The 19727-nt window shown below is 49.1% G+C and overlaps 2 protein-coding genes across 23 annotated transcripts in view; one reads left to right on the top strand and one right to left on the bottom strand.

The window, feature by feature from the left end:
• Positions 1–1392: 1392 nt before the first annotated feature.
• Dexi (Dexi homolog) lies at positions 1393–14608 on the top strand. The gene is made up of 2 exons (XM_005007493.3): positions 1393–2302; positions 13962–14608. Exon 1 carries the CDS (start codon positions 1866–1868, stop codon positions 2151–2153), a length of 288 nt encoding a protein of 95 aa, XP_005007550.1. The 5' UTR covers positions 1393–1865; the 3' UTR covers positions 2154–2302; positions 13962–14608.
• Positions 7320–19727, bottom strand: part of Ciita (class II major histocompatibility complex transactivator) — a 54620-nt gene continuing 42212 nt past the window's right edge. For 20 of the 22 annotated variants that reach the window (XM_063226536.1, XM_063226523.1, XM_063226526.1 and 17 more), the window contains 4 exons: positions 19458–19541; positions 19235–19318; positions 18225–18321; positions 13746–17734 (listed from right to left, as the gene is read on the bottom strand). In XM_063226536.1, the coding sequence (XP_063082606.1) occupies positions 18246–18321; positions 19235–19318; positions 19458–19541 (244 nt within the window). In that variant the 3' untranslated portion in view covers positions 13746–17734; positions 18225–18245. Of the gene's footprint in view, positions 10269–13745; positions 17735–18216; positions 18322–19234; positions 19319–19457; positions 19542–19727 lie in introns of those variants that run through there. The other 2 variants (XR_010039839.1, XM_063226517.1) reach the window with 2 other exon arrangements.

The following is a 19727-nucleotide window of genomic DNA, read 5'->3' as shown; positions in this document are numbered from 1 at the left end:
AGTAATAACCTTGTTTGTCCTCCGAACCTCTTCTTTTCCCACTTCACTTTTAAAAAATATATATTGGAAAGGTCTTCAAGCAACAATGTATCAAAAGTGAACATCTGGTACTTTCAGAGGCTATCTCTGGTCTTGCCCAAACCGGGTGCCATCTCTCACACTCCCACCTTAAGAAGAAAAAAGGAAACAATCAGCGTTCTACATATTATCTAAATCTCCCCCTAGATTGGAAGTGGGAGGCAAGACTTTCCTGCTCACTATCCATTTATTCATTCATTTCTACTCATAGTTACGTAATGCTTATGGTGTCCCATTACCTGTGCTCAGAAAATAACTGGGCCTGGGACACATAGGATGTGTTCAGTAAATACTGACAGAGTAAGTGGTTTGTCTTCCCTTCAGGAACAGGAAAAGGGGAGACCAGTGCAGGGTTAATGGTTCACTACTCAGTAATTTATATATAGAGACTAAGTCAAAGAAGAAAGAGAACAAGTTCTGGCCTCCAAAGAAACACACCCAGACCCAATAGCTTTCAAAACCACTGCATTTCTCCAGGGCTGTTTCCACACCTTTAAAAAAGGACAACATACTACTCTCCCTTGTCTGGCTGCAATTAACTAATGTATGGAAAGACCCAGTTTACCATGGCCTTAGATTTAAAGATTTGTCGAAGTGCTTTGAAAGACACTCAAGATCAGTCTTAAAGGATATATAAATGTTGCCTGCAAGCAGGTAAATTCTTGGATGAGAGGCTGCCGTGTACTTGACTGCTAGCCATTCGTATTACTACTGCTTTAAAATATTATTTACAAAGCGAAAAGAAACGAGCAACCTCACTAGCAAAAAATTTTGACCTTTCTTCATCCAAGTGTTCCTAAATCCTATAATGTCTATTCCGCTTTTCCCATCCTCCATGAATGAATCTCCCAGCAGCAGAATCTGGGGACATGAAGGGGGCACTGACTGATACTTCTCACTCTACCATGGAAAAACAAAACACTGGTGCTTTGGGAATGATCAAGATTTTCTGTGCAACTACCTACCAACTCTCCCCACCCTACCACCCAAACTGGGGAAATAGTCCCAAAGAGACATAGCGCGATACCCAAATGGCCCAGAAAAGTACAGAGAAAGGCTGTGGTTTCCTCCAGTTTTGGTGGCCTTGTGTTCCTTCTAAAATAGAATTGTGTTCAGTTTCTTTTCGCTCTCCTACTCTCTGAACGCGCGGAGAAAAGCCAACTTGAAACCAAAGCTCAGACAGCAAACAGTAACGCAACTCTAAAGCGAGCGCGCAGAAGGGCGGTGCGAAAGAGTACCCGCCCTCCTGACTACTGGACCAATAGGAGTGGGAGTTGAGTAGGCCAATAAACGTGGGCGAAAGGCTGCGGGCCAATGAGCGCTGGGCCCCTCAGGAGGTGGTGCTCGAAACAAGACCGGGGGATCGTTGCGGTGGCCGCAGCTATGGATGCTGGGCCTGCGGGGACGCCAAGGGACCTCCGGGGACAGCCAAGGAGGGTGCGAGAGACAGCAGCCTGGACTGACCCTCGACGCTGAGCTTCGGTGGGGGAACCTCTGGCGCCGCGGGGGTCCGTGAGCGGAAGCGCAGCGCACTTAAGGAGTTGGGCAGCGGCTGGCGACTCCTAGGGTCCCGCCTCGCTGCCCGAGGGTCAGGAGGGCCACAAGCACACGTCCGGAGTGCTGAGGCCGCCATACTTCATTGGAGGCCACCTGGTGACCAGCGCCGCCTCGGTCGAGCCCCGGGGTGGCCCTGGATGGCTGAGCTGCCCTGTCACCGGCCGCCCGGGCGCCGCAGCGGCTGAGGTCGCTGGGATCGCCGGGCCGCCGCCGCCCTCACCGCCCCCTGCATGCCTGGCGCCCGTGTCGCAGCCCACTTGGACTCTCTGGGCCCCCTGGTCTCCTACGTGCAGCCTCCGCTGCTGCCCTCTATGTTCTACGTGGGCCTGTTCTTCGTCAATGTGCTGATTCTGTACTACGCCTTCCTCATGGAGTACATCGTCCTCAATGTGGGCCTAGTCTTTCTGCCCGAGGACTTGGACCAGGCGCTTGTGGACCTTGGCGTTCTCTCCGACCCCGGCTCTGGCCTCTATGATGCCGATTCAGAGCTTGACGTCTTCGATGGGTACTTGGAGTAGGGTTTTAACTGCTCTGTCCCCTTCCCTTCCACGATCCGTAACCCTTGGCCTGGACCAGCTGCCCAGATCATGCCCCCCCTCCTGGTTGGAGGTGCCGTCCGGACGGAGATGGGAACCCAGGACAAGACCCTCCCCGGCCTCCAAGGCCTGTAAGTGCCCTGGGGATGAGGGTTGGTTGGGTCAGGGTAGAGGAATGTGTCCCCAGACCAGACGTGCATTCCTCCCTCAGGCTTCTCCGGATCTAACTGGATGCCAGGAATGAGTAGACCCCTATTAGGCCTCAGCTGGGGTTGGAAAATCTCTCTAGTGAAGGGGACAGCTGTTGAAAAAGGAGGTCCCAGGGCCTATGCTGCATTTGGAGTAACTATGAAATCTATCCCCGTGGTCTGTTGAAGAAGCCTTTGCACCCAAATCCATATTAGGCATAGCTGCCAGCTCCTCCCACCAATCTCAGCCTATCTTGATGATGACCTTGGTGATTTGGGGATTCTCACTAGTCCTGGAAGTAGGAAGGCTGGGAGGTGTCAGAAGGGGTAGGGAGCCAGGCACTGATTACCTTTGCACTGTGGACCCTAGGGGACTGCATGCAGGACCCCAGCCCAGGGCCTTAAGAGGAGAAACCTTCAGCAAAGAGTCTTGTACTTCCTTTTGGCCTTGGGTTTGCTGCTGTTTTGGAGTCAGGTTTCAGAGTATCCAGGGCTGCCAGCTTTGCAGGCTGCCTTCATGGAACAGGCAAGTGAAGGTTGGTGCTATGGCTGCTTTTGTCTGCAGGATTGTTGCAGTGAGGTGGTGAAGTCCTGTCTGTGGGCTTCACCTAGGGACCTGCATGTTTAGCCTGTGTTGCAGGGTAAGACAAGAAGATGAAAGTCCCAGCAGGACTAAGAGTGGCCAAAGTCACCCAGCAAGGATAAAGAGAGGTAACTGTACTAAACAAAAGAGAGAACATGTGTGTCTGGCAGACTTCTCATTAGCTATCAGCTCCAGTGAGGGGGTCATGGGGCAGGCAGGGACTCCTTGGGTGAGCCTGTGGCTGGATGGTTCTGGAGTTCTGCTGGGCATGGAGCCTGAGTAACAGCAAAAAGAGTTATTGAGGTGGTGGGCAGGGCCTCCTTTTGGTAAACAGATACTATTTACCCCTCTGCTGTGTTACAGTCTTTGCCAATATGACCATAGTCAGCGGGTTGTCTTAGTCAGTTCTAGATACTGTGACAGTGTCCATAGACTGAATGGCTTAAATAACAAACATTCCTCACAGTGCTTATAGGATGAACACTAATGCCATTCACAAGGGTTCCACCTTCATGAATTAATCACTTTCCAAGGCCCCACTTCCTTATACCATCATATTGGAATCAGGGTTGTGGCATAGGATTCAGAGATTGGGGGACCCAAACATTTAGTCTGCTGCAGAGACTGATGCAGGGTGGGGCACGACTTGCTGCAGCAGTGCTTGGGGAAAAAGGCTTTCTCTCCTAAGGGGCCAACAGCAAGACTTCTTTGAAGAAAGCTTCAAATGAGGACAGTGAAATCCCACCGGTCAAGAGCTAGGTGGGACATGACCCAACTGCTCTGCATTCCTGCCTGCCTGTCTTCTGTCCATTTTTATTTGTTCAGGACTGCACCTGGGAAGTGAACCCAGTAAACTAGAGGGCCCTGGTCCTCCTGACACCTGATGAGGAAGATTAGCAAGTCTTCAACAAGCCCCTGAGGACTGGCAAAAACTCTGAAGGTGTGCAAGAAGGACTGGGCTTCCCCTATGGTTCACTGCTGTGTCCTTAGCACCCTGATGCTCTCTGTAGAGTAGGGATAGGCTGTTTTACTAGGGGTACCAGAGAAGACCCCTGTGAAGAGCTGACATATTTGAGCTGAACCCTAAATTGATTGGTGCCAGAGAAAAGCACACCAGGCAGAGGCAACTGCAATGCTGAGAAATTGAGATGGAAGAGAGTCGGCTCATCCAGCAACCCAAGGAGGCCAGTGTGTGGAGAGCGTCCCCAGAAGAGTTAGGGTCAGCCGGCAGGACCCACACTATGTGAGACCTGGAATGCCATGCCAAGAACAATAGACAACTGCTGGAAGGTTTTAGGCAGGGGATGACATAATCCAGCTTGCCTTTTACAAAGATATCTGTGGTAGCTGTGGCGGAATGGGCTGAAGGGAGTGTAGAAGCAGGGAAAGTAACTAAGAGGCTATTCGTCGTCCTTTGGACAGAGACTTGGAACAGGTCATTGAACGCAAGGAAACAGGAGCAGACTGAGAACATAGGTCAGAAGTAGGATCTCTGGTATCCTTTCAAATTCTATTGACCATATGCCACTTGTGGTTCTAGGCTCCTCACATAATCTCTCACTTAGTCATCAGCAACCCTTGACCCTGCTTGTTTCTATGCCATTCTATTTGCTGGGTTTCGGTGATCTCAAAATGAATCCTTGTCCCCGAGCCAAGTGCTTGACTTTGAGACAGTGTAACTTAATGAAGAATGTCTTGATTTATCTTCTTACCACATCAACAGAAACACTTCCGCTTCCAAGTGAAAACATTGGCATATTCTCAGCTGAAAACTAAAGCCAAAATGCTTTGATGTATTTTACAGCGAATGCTGTTGAGCAGAAATACAAGAAGGTATCTCTTGGGGACACCCTTGTAAAACTCTTGTAGTTATAGGGCCTGACCCCAGGAAATGGGAAACACTGAGCCTGCAGATATGGTGGAAGCCAAGCATAACATTCTCTCCTCCCTGACCCCAAATTCAGACTTGGAGGTCTTGGCCTCTACTGGAGAAGCCCAGACCTTAGGGTACAGGATGAGTGACCAGCAATGGGAAAACTCTGAGAAGTATCTTAGGATGATCTCTCTGGACCCTTTACCGTAAGCAGAGGAACAGCAGAGGTCAGATCTTTGTTCTTTCTCATTTATTCTAATATGGATGCACAAGCTGATCCAGGAAACTGTTGTGGGCCCTAGAGGGGCTGAGGTGGGTCAAAGTTAAGGGCCAAGACTAGATTCATGTTAGCTATTCAAATCTAGGCCTACCTATGACCTTGAGCATGCTGCTTAACCTTCCCCTGCATCAGTTTCCTCTTCTATAATACAGATATAGTGAAAATCTGCCTTGCTGTGAGGGTTAAACAGACTTTCCTATACCAGTAAATAATGATATTAACTGCTCTTAATGTTAACAGTCAGATATAGCAGGAAGCGTGCACACACAGGCCACTGCCGGCACATAAACCTGCACCTGCATTCCTGCATGAATATTTATATTGCACAATGAGCAAAAAAGGTCTGGCTGCCTGAGGCGCAGGGAAGATCCAGGTGTGGTCTACTCAGACTGCCAACTCTGCCTTCCTGCCTGGGACCCTCCAGGGCACTAGATCTGGAGCTCTAGAGAGCTGGCTTTGCAGTTTTCCTAGAGTATTAATTATTGCCCAGGAGTAGGCACTGGGGAGTCAGGAGGCTTCTCCTTCCCAGGCTCACATCCCAGCCATTTGAGTGCTTGGGCAGCTGAGCTGTATTGAGTTGTCCCAGTTCCTAATGAAGGTGGCAGGTGCTCACAGACCCTTTCTTGGCACAAAGAAGTGCTGTTTTAGAAGAGCTGTCTCTGAGTTGAAAGTCTCTGGAAGACTGGGAGACCCTGGGGCAAGGGGATTTGGAGCTCAGGGTAATTGACCCCTTGGTTTATCTTACTACAGGGTTTCACAGGCTTCTGTTTTCTCCCAGCTCCCCAGGCCACAGATGCTCCTTCTCAGTCCTCCTGCCCTTTGCCTTCCTTGCTGGTCTGCAGCAGAACATCCGGGTATATGATATCAGGACCCTTAGGGTCAGCCTGTCACCTCCTGGCTTAGAAGCCTGCACCCTCCATGGGGACATGGACACAGTCAAATTTGGATCAGGGGAGATCTCACATGCAGCCTGAGGAGCTTGGGGCAGGGTTCAGGGCAAGTGTTGAGTCTCATGCAGGAGGCCAAGGCTGTCACTCAGGTGAGAGGTGGATGATGGGATGGTGATGTGGAGAAGCTGGTGCATCCCCAGGTCCAGCCAACCCTCCATCCTCATTCTTAATATTAGGCTCACTGAGATGGGTACGTCGGGGCTGGCCATCTCCTTGGACAGAAGAGGACTCCAGCGTGTCTCAATAACTGTGATCCAAGGGCCCCTCTGCCTTGGTTGTGAGTTCACACTAACTGGAGATTTCAGCTGAGGCAGGAAGGTCCTACCAGTCACCCCCACAACCCTCTGTCTGTTTGCTGAACTCAGCCATTTGTATTTCTGGTTTATATTCTCTCTTCTCCCTGCAACTTCTAAAAGCATAGTCTGCTTTTGGGAAACTAGCATAACAATGAAAGGGATAGACACCATTATTCCAGTCTCATTAAGTAAAGAAACGAGCCCAGAAAAGGGGATGTAAAGGATCAAGGACTGAGTCCAAGACAGCCAAGCAGGCCTCCTGCCTCAGTACTGTTGCCGCCAGGGGAACGGGGGCCCGGTAATGAGAGTCTCCAGATTCTCTCCTCAAAGAGCAACTCAATTTCTTTGCTTGCTTGCTTGCTTGAGAGTCTCATTCAAGGGCTGACCTTGAACTCACTATGTAGTCTAAGCTGGCAATTCTCCTGCCACAGCCTCCTGAATGCCAGGATTTTAGGCATGGACCACCACACCCAGAAATCTTTTTTTTTTTTTTGAGATAAGGTCTCTTTATGTAGTTCAGGCTGGCCCTGAACTCATAGCAGCCCTCCTGCCACAGCTTCCCAAGTGCTGGGATTATAGGCATGCACCAATACATCCAACTCCAACTGTTTCTGCCAGCCTGCCTCAGATGCACTATTGGCTCCTTTTTTTCTGAAATTTTCTTTAAAAAAAAAATTTTTTTTTGGAACAATGTTGTACTCACAGAAGAGTTGTAAGAGTATAAAGAATTCCCATATTCCATTTGTCCAAAGCCACCTATTACAGCTGTTTACATTTTCTCATGTACACAAAAGTGAGGTGGTTCTAGTCTCTGTACATGTATAAATTCGAAACTGTCTGAAAATGGCCTCCATTCTAAAATTTTAGAGTATACTTACATAGGAGAAGGATATTTTTATATAACCACAGCACGATTGCCAAAATCAAATTTAATTTGATGCAGTCCTTTGACCAATCTAATCTATAAGTTTATTCAGATTTTATTTTATTTATTTATTTTTGGTGCTGGGGATCAAGCTCAAGACCACACTTGCCAGGCAGATGCTTGTGCCATGGAGCTATATCCCCAGGGATACTCAGATTGTATTGTTTGTCCCAATAGTGGCTTTTACAACGAAAGGGATGATGGGGTGGGTCTAGGACCCAATTCCAGGTCACCCTGTGCGTTCTTCAGTCTGAAATAGTCTTTATCTTCATGCTGCTCACATTTTTGAAGAGTCCAAGTCTAGAATTTGGTGGGCTGTCTCCCTGTGTGGTTTGCCTGGAGTTTGTTTATTCCCAGGATAAATTCCAGATGGCACACTTGTGGCAGGAGTAGCACAGATGCTATCAGCAGGTCCAGGCTGCCCCATGACTGGCCCTGTTAACTTTGGTCACTTGACGGAAGTAGTGTCTACCAGGTCTCTACAGTCAAGTTACTATATTTCTCTTTACAATCTAAGGTATATGACATCATAATCATATTTAGTGCTTCATTTGTTTTTTATTTGCCTTTTTTTTTTTTTATCGGTACCAGGGATTGAACTCACGACTGTGCTTGCAAGGCAGGTGCTTATGCTGCTGAGCTAAATCCCCAGCCCTTTTATTTGCTTTTTTATATGGCTTTTTTTTTTTTTTTTAATTTTGGTGGTGCTGGAGATCCAATTCAGGGCCTCACACATTCTAAGCACTTGCTATACCACTGAGCAACACACTCAGCCTACATGGATTTATTTTTAAAAGAATATTGTGTCAAGGCAAAGAGGAAGTCGTTGTCATTTGGCTTAGATAAAAATGAGTGCCAGAGTCATTAACATCTGGCCAAATACTAAAGCCAGCTAATGGCTCAGGATCTGTAGTCTTCCCTACCTTTGTTGAAAGGGAGATTGGCAACTGTCAGGTGAAAAAGGGGTGCCAGGCCAAACTGGAACTTTCTCCTCAACGTCATTGAAGTTCTTCAAAGCACTGCAAAGTGAGTTGCCTGCTTATCATGTATATGGGATACTTACAGTGGCCTGCATGTACCCCCTAAAATTGCTGCTTAGAGGGTTTGCGGTCAGAAATACTTGGGCTTTAATCCTAGCTCCACCAACGCTTCAGACAAGTGACTTCATCTCTCCATGCCTCAGTTTCCTTCCTTGTAAAATGGGAATAAAGTACCTGCCTAAATGTTTGTGCCAGTTTGGTGGGCTGGTGTACATAGTTGGCACTTAGTAAATGTGGTCAGTGTCAATGGTGTATGACAGGCCCAGAGTGAGCACTAGCCCCGGAATCCTTTCCTAGGACACCTTCATTCTTCTAGAGGCCCAGGATGGTGATCATTGCTATCTGGTGAGTCCCAAGTGGTTGCTGGTGTCCTCACAGCTGTCATCCTGGGCCCCAAGGGTAAGGTCTCATTCCCAGGATTCCTTCATGGTAGGCGCTTGGCTGGGTGGTTAAAAATAGCTGCCTCTCCCACAACTCCACAGCTTCCTTTGAGCGTCACCTTCTCAAGCTGGCTGGGCAGGGCTCATTAGACAGGGAAGGAAACTGAGGTTTGAGGAGGCCAAGTGCCTCACCCTGGATGCCTAGATCTGGAGTGGCACCATTGAGACTCCAGCTTTGTCTTGTAAAGTCTTTCTAGTGAGATGCTTTGAGGAAGGGCATCCTTGGGAGCTGAAAGAGGGAGCCAGCCTGCAGCACCCTGGCCTGTCTGGCCGCTTGCTGCATTTTCCTCTTGACCACTGGCAGACTCAGAGGTGTTAAACTCGACTGGGTAGTTTAAATCTTCATTGCATCTTTAGCATTGCTTTCTGTTTATGACAACTGATGCTGTATTTTATTCATGGTAGTGGCATAAATGTTTCCTTTAAAACTTGAATTTTTGGGGGCTGGGGATTTAGCTCAGCGGCATAAGCGCCTGCCTTGCAAGCATGCAGTCGTGAGTTCGATCCCCGGTACCGATAAAAAGGAAAAAGACAAAAAAAAAAAAAAAAAAAAAAAACTTGAATTTTTTTTTAAAAAAAAGATGCATTGATTTTAAAGTGTAGATTGAGCATTCCAAATCTGAAAATCCACAATGCTCCAAAATCCAAAAGTTTTGAGTGCTGACCTGATGGCCTCAATAGAAAATCCCACTCCTGGCCTCGTGGATCAACTCACAGTCAAACTACAGGTGCACTAAAAATACTGTGTTCTGTGCACAAGGTATATATGAAACATGAATTCTGGGTTTAGCCTTGGAGTCCATCCCCATTACGCAGATCAAATATTCCCAGGTCCAGAATCTGAAACACTTGTAGTTCAAACACTTCAGATAGGGGATATGTAATCTGTACTGCCAATTTAATAATAGTTCAGGTGTTTCTCAGATATGACAAGACTTGAGTATGATACAAGTGTGGCCTTTCTGAAAGGTTCCCAGAGTGTGGGGTAGTGTCCAGCTGGGAGCATACTGTACACCACAGATCTTCACGTGATCTATGACTGATGAGCTTCAACAGTCAATCAGAGTCCCCAGACAGTAGCTCTGGTTCTTCCATGATACTGGCTCCTCTCAGGGACTCTGGCCTCTCTTGCTGTGGCCTTGGGGCAGCCAGGGCAACAGCCAGACTCTAGCCATGCCCCCAGCAGTGAGCCTGCTGAGTCCACCCTGCTGCACAGCCTGCCTGTGGAGAAAGAGGGATGAGCAACTGGATTTTGCAAGGCAAAGTCTGAACCATGGAAGCTCTCTCTGCTGCTGTTAGGTTCTAGTTGGGAACAAAGATGGGGAAAATGAGGGAACAGGCCACCACGTGCAGATGCCTTGTGCGTGTTAGGTACTGCCACACATCCCCATGGGGTGGACATTGTCCCCTTAGCAGATGAGGCAATGGGCCCAGGGAGGTTGAGTGACTTACCTGAGGTCACACAGGCTGATTCCAGCTCTTATACTGACCAGCCCAGAGGAGTAGGACATGGGGCAGCAAACTGCAGAAAAGAAGCACCATTGAAGCTGTCCAGGGCACCTCCCCACCAGTACTCTCAACAAGAACCCTTCTCCCACTTAATCCCAATCCCTTATGAGGCAGCTTCTCCTTAGAAGCCTTGAGGAAGTACACTGCTTCTTAGAATAGATGCAGTACCCAACTGTCTTTCTCACAACAAAAATGAGCCTCCCCACCTCTGCCTCTGTCCAGCCCTGGGTGGTGACCTGGAATGGCTTGTAATGAAAGGTTATGGCTTCAGAAAGAAGAAAACCAAACAACTAGTGGCTAACAAATTGTCATGTTCTACTGATGTTGGAAAACCTGCTGCCCTGGATTCCATAAGTTGCAACTGCGGAATGTTTTCAGTCTGAGGCTCTTGATGCCTGGAGGAAAGGGTTTGGGCTCAGATGATGAGATTCCAGTTCTGGCTCCATCACTTACAAACTGTGTAGCCCTGTACCACCGGAGTGCAGGGGTACGGGGTCTGTTCAGCCCTGCCTACCGGGGTAGTTCTGAGGAATAGATGAGATGACACGCGCTAAAGCAGCAGGTATGAGGTGAACGTAAAGAAGGAAGTGCTTGGGAAATGTCAGCTGTTGTGACGTTTGTCACTGGAGGCCCGCCACAACCATACTTGCAAGTCAGAGGAACAAGGGTTTGGTGTATAACAGCCAAAGTGGGTGACACGGATGAAAGTGGAACTGTATCCAGGACATCCTCCAGCTGCACATACCGAAACCTGGGATCACATCTCTGCTCTCACCTTGTGGGGGCTTCAGACAGCTCACTGCCCTTGCCAGGCCATTCTCAGCTGAGTAAAACCAATTCAAGATAGGTCTCCCACGCCTACGTGACTCATGTGTACTGCTGCATCTGCCAACTTCCTTAACTATTCTTTACATAGTTGTTTTCTTTAAACCAGCTCTTTTTAAAGTGAAATAAATGTTTTGATCATTTGCTAAAAATAGAAGGTGATCCCAAAGATACATGCAAGGAAGAGAGGAGAGCACTAGTCATTTGCAGCAGAGCTCGAGCAAGACCCACCACGCACGCAGAGGTGGGCTCATGCCTGGGTGCTCCAGCCAGCCCTGTACCTGTGAGAACCGTATGGGATGCCGCCCATAGTCATGAGGTGACAAGTGAGGACTCCCTGGTGGTCAGTGCCTCCAGCACCGTCTACACAAGCCTGAGATGGGCCCATCTATCATCCCAGGTCCTTGGGGATTGCCATTGACCACCAGTGAGAACAAACCTGAATAAAGAATTCTGCAGGTTTCTGGTCACTATGGGTCTCAGCACCATCCCTGTCGCCCACACTCCCCCACCAGAGGTTCCTTGAAGGGAGGTCAGCAGTAGGTGAACTCTGGGGGCAATGAGAGAGGAACCCCAGAATTCTCTGGCTGTAGCCCCCGTTTCCTGTCCATCAGCATTTTCCTTGGGGTCAGTGGGAGCCAAGGAAGGTTTTGCAGCAGCAGCAGGATGTGTTCCCAGTTGGCATTTGGCACATGAGTCTGGCATAAGACCTAAAAACTTGGCTGATTGGTCCTCTGCCTCCTACCTACCCCACTCCCACCGTGTACCAAACCACTAGAGGCTGGTGGCCCTGCCTGCCCTCTCCTCCCCTCTCCCTGGATGCCCTTCAGGTACAACTGATACCTGAGACCAACTCCTTCCCATTGGTGGGTATATTGTCTCAGTTTGAAATTCCTTGCTGGGTAGATTGTGTCTCAAAGGCACGGGCCACCTGCCCAGTGTTTCTTCATCAGATGCCCACAGCCAGGTCTAACATGTACTGTTTAAAATCTCCAATGGGGCCAGGGGATGTAACTCAGTGGCACTTGTCTAGCATGTGTACAGCCCTGCATTTGGATCCCTGGCAACACCCACACACACAATTAAAAATTAAATCTGAAATGATATATAGCTATGAGAGAAAGCCAGACTCTGGGACAGTGGTGGCAAACCTTTTACAGATAAGTGCCCAAACTACATCCCAAATCCACTCATTTACCACAAAATGCCACCACTGCAGTTAAAACTGAACACTGAGGTTTTAGTTTAGAAAAAACAACCCTTACATTGATATCTTTTATCTTAAACGGAAAAACAACACCTGTGTCATAGGTTTGCCACCACTGAGTCTAGCACATCCGAGGTGAGCATCTTTTGATGGAGCCTTAGTTTCTTCACCTATCAAATGGAGTCTCGCTCCCAGGTTGTTAGGGTCACATGAGACCAGCTGTAGAGCCCTCCCTCTCAGGCTTGCTGACCTCCCAGCTGACCACGTGGTGAGGATTCGGGTGCAACTTATTTATTTGGGAGTTGAGGCAGGGAAAGAAAGGATCCCAGTAAGTTGTGTCATCAAGCAGGTTGCCTCTGTGGCCTTGAGCTCAGAGTGAATGCAAAATATGCTCTAGAGTTAGCCAGCCACCGCAGAGGGGAATGGGGTACTGGTACACTGCCCTGCTGGCTGGCCGTAGTGGAGGGCAGTTGCAGGGTGCAGGGACACATTAACTCGGTAGAAGCCCATGGAACATACAGATTCTGGCGGCCAAAAGAGATCTTGGCTCCACAGGCAACAGTAGTTGGAAGCTGCCCACCCAGTGCCCTGGGAAGGGGTAAGAGAGCTGCACACACTGTTGTAGTCAGTGGAACACAGCAAGTGCTCAGGGAGTGGGCACTGTCTTGATTGTGATCATTTCTATTTGTGTTACTAGCCCAGCACCAGCTGTGTGTCACAGGCAGCTGTCACTAGACTTCCCAGCCTGTTTTTTAACCCTATAAAACAGGGAGACATGCATTTCTCAGTGGAAACAGTTCCGCCCTCTTAGGCGGCCCTCAGAAATGTGACCAGAGACATTTTTAGCCATCACAGTGACTGGAGGTGCTGCTGGTACCTAGCAGTCAGGGGCCAGGGATGCTGCTAAGCATGCCATGCCTAGAACAGCTTCTACATACATGCACTGTCCTGCCCTGATATCAGTAGTAGTTCCTGTTGAACAAGAGTGAACACTGCGTGTTGGACATGATATTTTAATAGTTGCCTGATACTCAATGAAGCTTGTAGAAGGAAGAGTCTGAGCTGGCAAAAAGATGAGGCTCAGAACTGGGAAGGGCTTGGGTGGGGGCTGTCAGAAGGGTGGCCCTGGGGATACAAGGCGCTGCTATGATGCTGGAACCCACTGGACAGTGGAGGGAATAGGAAGAGAGAATCTGCCATGGAGTTTGGGCATGGGGAGTATGCTGTATGGGCTCTGGGAGGGACAGTCAGGTGCAGCTGCTGAGTGGCCCTGGCGCAGGAGCATTTCCTGCAGGCTGCAAAGCACTTCCCCATTAAGGTGGGAGGAGCTGGCAGTCCCATGCACTCCTCAGAGCTTGCTGAGCGGAGCCTGCCTGGATACTGTCCCTTTCCCCACTAGCCAGGACAGTGCTTTTTTTTTTTGTATGAAATTGCACTCTTTCTCCAACCCACAGTCTCTAACATTAAATTAATTTATTAAAAAGCATTGGTAATAAAAATAGAAAAACATCCCATCCCGACCAAGTCCAGGATTTCTGGGGGGTCTTGGGATTGAAGAGAGGAAGAAGACTGCCCTGTTCACCCTGAGTCTCCGGAGGCCTGGGCTGCTGTCTGAGTTTGCGAGGCTGGTAGCAGGGTGGGTCTCCTTACTGATAACATCCTTCTTCTTGTTAGGCTTGCTCCCCTCCAAAGCTTCGTGCCAACAGAGAGGTCCCCGTCTGAACCCGGGAGAGCGGAAAGAGAGATTGGGACTGAGTGCCCAGGCTGAGAAAGCCCCGGTCCCCACACAGGAGGGAAGACTTCTCCAGTCGCTCAGAAGGCCTGACCCTGGTCTGGGTGTGTGACCTCACGCTATCAGGATGGATGTTTATAGGAGCCTGGCCCAAAGCTGCCACCCTGCACTTCACTCCCCATGGCACCTGCTTCCCCGACTTCACCTCTGGAGAAAACACTGCAAAATGAAGCTGTGGCTGCACCTGAAGGCGACACCTAGGTCCTTCCTCTGCCAGTTGAGCCTTAAGCCCAGCTGGGTTCATAGCCCAAGTCTGGTCTCGGTGATTGCTTTGGGGGTGACTCAGAAAAAAAAAAGCAGCTGAAGAAATGTGGAGGCTGAGGGTAGGACTTTGACATAGGCATTTCAAGTTGCTTGCTCTTCATCAGGTTGGCAGGACTGAGACCTCATGCTGGGGGAGTGCTTTGCCACTCCTCTGGCTAGAAATATATTTTTGAAAATGTGAGCAGTGTGAATACTTGATTTCGATAAACCTGTAAAAGCAATACTTAGGCTGACTTATTTCAATTAAAAAATGTATGCAACTCCAGTTTCTCAGGTTTTTTTTTTTCTCCTTTGAGAGTTGGAAAAACTTATGCACTTTGAGGATGATAACATGCAAAAAAAGTCAGAGCCCCCGAGTTTAGAGAGTCAGTGGGTTTGGAGAATGGATACATCTGAGAGTCCCAAGCTGACCCCTCCCAGCTTCCACAAGCCTAGCAAGCCAGAGGCAGCTTGTGGGGTGTGGTAGGAAAGCCTGTTGGCCACTTGAGAAATTGGGCCTGAATCTCAAAGCAGTGTACAGGCTGCCCTGTTAGAGAGCTTGCATTTATTTATTTATTTTAAGATGAGGTCTGTGTAGACTGGTCTTGAACTCACTATGTAGCCCAGGCTGGCCTCAAACTCATGGTGATCCTCCTGCCTCAGCCTTCTAAGTGCTAGGATTACAGGCATGTGCCATGATACTGAGCTGTCAGAGAGCTTTTAAAATTTGCTAAAATGCAAGTCTTCAGAGCCAAAAACCTGAACATGTTACTCATTTGGTATGTTGTGGAATGAATAAAGCAAAGTTGGCTGGGGATGACCCATCTGTTCTACATTTATTAAGCACCTACTGTACCAAGGCACCTTGTTGGGTGCAGAGGCCAGCAGTGAACAAAGTAGTCAGGTTCCCCGCCCTCTTGGAATTCACAGCCTAGGAAAAGAGCAGACAACAAATTGCAATGTGGTTAGAGAGTGGGCAGCCAGGGAGAGCAGCGTTGGTGGTCAGTGTCCTCAAACAGTCTTGAAGCATGAAAAAGCAGCCATATGAAGAGGTGGGAAGAACATTCTGGGCTCAGGTAAGAAAATAATCAGAGATATATAATGGTGACCGTTAATACACACTAAGCTGTGTGCCAGGCGCTCTCAAAGCATTCACTCACAGGATCATTGCACAACCCAGCCCACACAAGGATGCTGAGCACAAAGGAACCTCCCTCACATACATGAGTGATGAGCTGCACTGAAGTCCAATAGTACGAAGGGCTCAGCATGGTGCCTGGTGCATAGTAACCATAATTGGCAACATTTACTGAACATGTACTATGCCCCTTGTACTATCATGAGTGCAACATGAACTGACTTGTAAAATGGTAGCTGCCACTCAAAAATCATTATGAATAAGTAGAGCCTCTGACCTCATTTTAATATCTCCAAATAGGTCAAAAGCAGAGGGTTCGGGGTGCCCACCTGGCTAACAGGTGTAGTAGGTGACTGCATCACAGAATCACTTGTTGTTCACACCTGTGTCCAGACAAATGGGGGTACCATGGTCTCTGCATTACCTGAAAATGCAGGAACCCCTCAGCAGTGATGCCTGAGCTATTTACCACCCAAACCTGGGTGACAGCTTGTGAAGCCCTTTGCCATGGCCAATGGCGAAGGCTCTACCTTTGCAGGGAATGCCTACCAGGCCCCAGGCCGATCCCTTGACTCTCCTGAACACACTTTTCCCACTTCTGGGGAAAGGAACAGAGTTTGGATCCTGTGGGCATTAGGGCTATGAGCTGGAGCTGAATAGCTAACTCCTTGCCACCATCAGCAGGCAGCAAGTTGTGCCCATCAATCCATGGATTGGGCTTCTGACCAGCAGGACAGGCCAAAGTGAAAAACAGCAGCTGTGCTGGTGGCTCTCTGGGTGGAAAGCAGGGTCGTCAAGGCTTTTTCCAGCTCCTGCAGCCATGGCAGGGTTCCAACTTGTCTAATAAGTGGCTCCCAGGACAGAATGGTGTACAGAAGGCTGGAAAGAACATTCCCTTTTATATAGCGTCAGCCTTACCGACTGCCAAAGAATGAGTTTCCACCAAATCTCAGGAAGCCACAAACAAAATCCTTTCAGAAAAGACAGGAGTTAGCCCAGTGTGGATTCTCTATCTTGTGTGTGTGTGTGTGTGTGTGTGTTTGCTGTCTGTTTGCCCAGTGGAAGGAGTAGGAGGAAGTAGCCCCTGTCACACTGGCCAATAGAACATAGCAAAAACAATTTTGTGTGATGTATAAGGCTAGGCTATAAAGAGGTCACCAGCTGTCACTTATGGTCTCTTTCCTCTTCTTCTCTGTCTCTGCCTGATTGTCTGTCTCTGAGTGATCATCCTTCAATCCTACACCATGATATGAGGAAGCTCAAATTCATCTCCATGGAGAAGTCTCCAGCCAGCTGTTCCTAAGAGCCCCTAAGACCTCAGCCAGCAGCCAGTGTCAGGTGCCAGACACATGGGAGGAGGAGCTTTCCAATCAGCTGGCTCAGCCTAGCCTTCAAGTGGCTCCAGAAAATGCTGAGGGGACAGGGGAGCTGTCTCTTCTGAGCCCTGCCCAAATGACAGGAGTGTGAGCTGATGGGGGTTTGTGTTATTTTAAGCCACTGTACTTTGGTGTGGCTCGTTATATATTGAATAACCACAACAGTGGGTCCTCTAAGCAGGAATCATAGTATAAACCCAAACCCCAGCCCTTTTCATGAGACTGAGACATTTAAAATGTAGTGAAGAAAGACAGGGAAGGTGAAGGCCCAGGGTGGGTATGGGGTGGGGTCCCAAGCCGTTTTCCCATCCCTCAGCCTTTAGTGTAACCATTCACTGGTCCTGGCTAAAATCCAGAGTTTGGGCCAGGACCAACTCTAACCTTGACCAAAAGTTAGTGCAAATAGTAAGTAGTATAGACAGATAGCAGCTGCCATAGAATCCCTGTCAGTTGGTGTATCAGCAGACTCGGGATTGTCGATGGGCATCTTCAGAGCACCAATCAGGTTCTGCTAAGCAGTCTGGTTGAGACTCGCATGGAAAAGGGCCTTCTCACTAGGGTGACAGGGCCCAAGCAGGTGGTCACGTGGCAGCCTCAGTCCCTCATGCTGGCTTGGTCGTGGCTGTCCAAGAGTGTTTTCAGGCAACACCTTGGGCCTCCAGGGTGGACCACACTTGTCTTGGCTCTTACCACAGCCAGACAAGGCTGATGTCTACCTGGGTCTGAAGGAGCCTTGGAGCTGGGCAGAACAAGATGTAAGTCCATGCACAGATGGGCAGTGCCATCCCTGAGCCCACAGGGGCCAGGCGCCAGACACTAAGGCTCAGGGAGTACAACTGAGATGAACTCAAGGTACCCAGTTGAAGGTCCAGCATGGTCAGTATCCTCAGAGTGCATTCTGTGGAGATCAAGAGAGGGCGGTAAGCTAGGAGATTTTAGGTGGGGAAGCCTTTACACATCTATGGGAATGGAGCAGGACTAGAAGGGACTACATCACAGCTCAGGGAGGGTCAGATATAAAGGGAACACAGGGATGAGGGGACAGTCCCTTCACTGTGTGAAGCTAGTTGCCAGGAAGATGCATCCAGTGCATGGGGGCAGCACACAGCATGAAATGCTTGGAAGTCCCAAAGGTAGGACTCTCCATCACTCAGGCTCTAACCTGAGTACAGCCAGCCCCACTGCCCTTCCTGAGTCTCTATCCTGTCCACAGAGGATATCCTCAACCCAGGAATCCTCCAGGGGTCCAGCACAGAGACACATGCAAATTCAGAGATGACCACCCATGTCCACCTGATGGTCCTGGCTTATTCACCTGGGTCCCACCTTCCCAAAGACACTGGCTCCAGATGTCCACATGGCCCCAACTCCTGACCTCACCCAGTCACCTTATCCAGGACACAGCAGGGTCATCGCAGGCTGATCCGGGAGTCCAGCTGATGTAGGTGTTCCTGGACACCAAACGGGATGGTGGGTGTCCACATCCTGGGAGGAGGGTATAGGACTCAGAAGCCAGGACTTTGAGATCCCCCAGTGCAAGATGACCCCCCAAATCCCTCCTCCCACTCTGCCTAGAGCACCTGTGACTCCCCAGGTAACCAGTATGGACTGGTATGTGTGGTGGCTGGGGGGCTGCAGGGAAAGTGAGGCCCAAAGAGTTCTGACTCTTCTGATTCTGCTATTGACTTGCTGTTTGAGCTAAAAAAAAGTTAGTTACTAGCTGGGCATGGTGGTGCACACCTATAATCTAAGTGTACCTGTAATCTCCTCTGGAAGACTGAGGCAGGAGGATCACAAATTTGACCCCAGCTTAGGCAACTTAGTAAGATCCTGTCTCAAATTTTTAAAAATTATAAATAGGTAAGAGATATAGCTCAGTATGAAGGCCCTGGGTTCAACTCATAGTGCAGAAAAAAAAAGATTGGTTACTGTCTGTGTCTTGTTCTCCTCATCTGTGAGCTAAAATGGGTCTCATGAGACCTACTCTATCCATCTTGGAAGACATGAGCAATTATATAGATGAAAATACTTTGAAAGAGTATAAAGTATCAATATGGGGCATTAGATATCATGGTGCTGTAATATAAAAATAAGCTCAAGCTATATGAAGTTCCAATTTTATGAGTCAAGAATAGTGAATGTAGACAATTTATGTGGTTCACCCGAAGACTCACTGAGTATTTTGGTGTTCTTGGAGCTTTCTGCAATGTAACTAATTTAAACCTCCCAAACCCTTCTGCTGAGATCTTATGATCATCTCCACTTTACAGATGAAGAAATGGAGGCCAGAAGGATGATATGCCTGCCTGCCCAAAGCCACACACTGGTGTGCAGAGAGCAGGTCTGAGCTCTGCAGACACTAGCTCAGCCCAACACCATCTGCGGAGAGGAGACTTACGCCAGGGTCTCCACACGAGGGCACTTCCGCAGGCTAGCAGCCAGCTGTTGGGCACCCACAGCTGTGAACTTGTTGAACTGGACGCTGGGGAGAGAAACTCATTCTGAGGCCTGGCCCTAGAGACCGTCTATCTCCAAACCAAGGCCTTCCCATGATGCAGTGGGAGACGCACCCCCCCCAACCCCCCCCCCCCCCCCGCTGCCCAGACTCTGCCCACACTCACTCCATCACCCGCAGGGACCCCATCTCAGGAAGCACACGTGCCAGGCTCTCAGCACCCATGTCACAGATGCAGTTGTTGTATAAGCTGCCAGAGACAGAGGTCAAGGAAGAGCTTTGTGGTGCTGGGAAAATGGTCAGAGCCCCCCAGAATCCATATCTAAGTGAGAGTGCTGCCTCACTTTAGAGAGGGGCAAACTGAGGCCCTGAGAGTTGAGACTGCTTCTCTGTGGTCATACAGTGGGTTCAGAGGAGCAGCAAGACTTCTTGCTGA

This window comes from Cavia porcellus, unplaced genomic scaffold (assembly GCF_034190915.1).
Source record: "Cavia porcellus strain 051 isolate PalLab524CR breed Dunkin Hartley unplaced genomic scaffold, mCavPor4.1 scaffold_16, whole genome shotgun sequence".
Lineage (NCBI taxonomy): Eukaryota > Metazoa > Chordata > Mammalia > Rodentia > Caviidae > Cavia > Cavia porcellus.
Note: the sequence above shows the minus strand (reverse complement) of the source record. Positions and strands in the feature narration are given on the sequence as shown.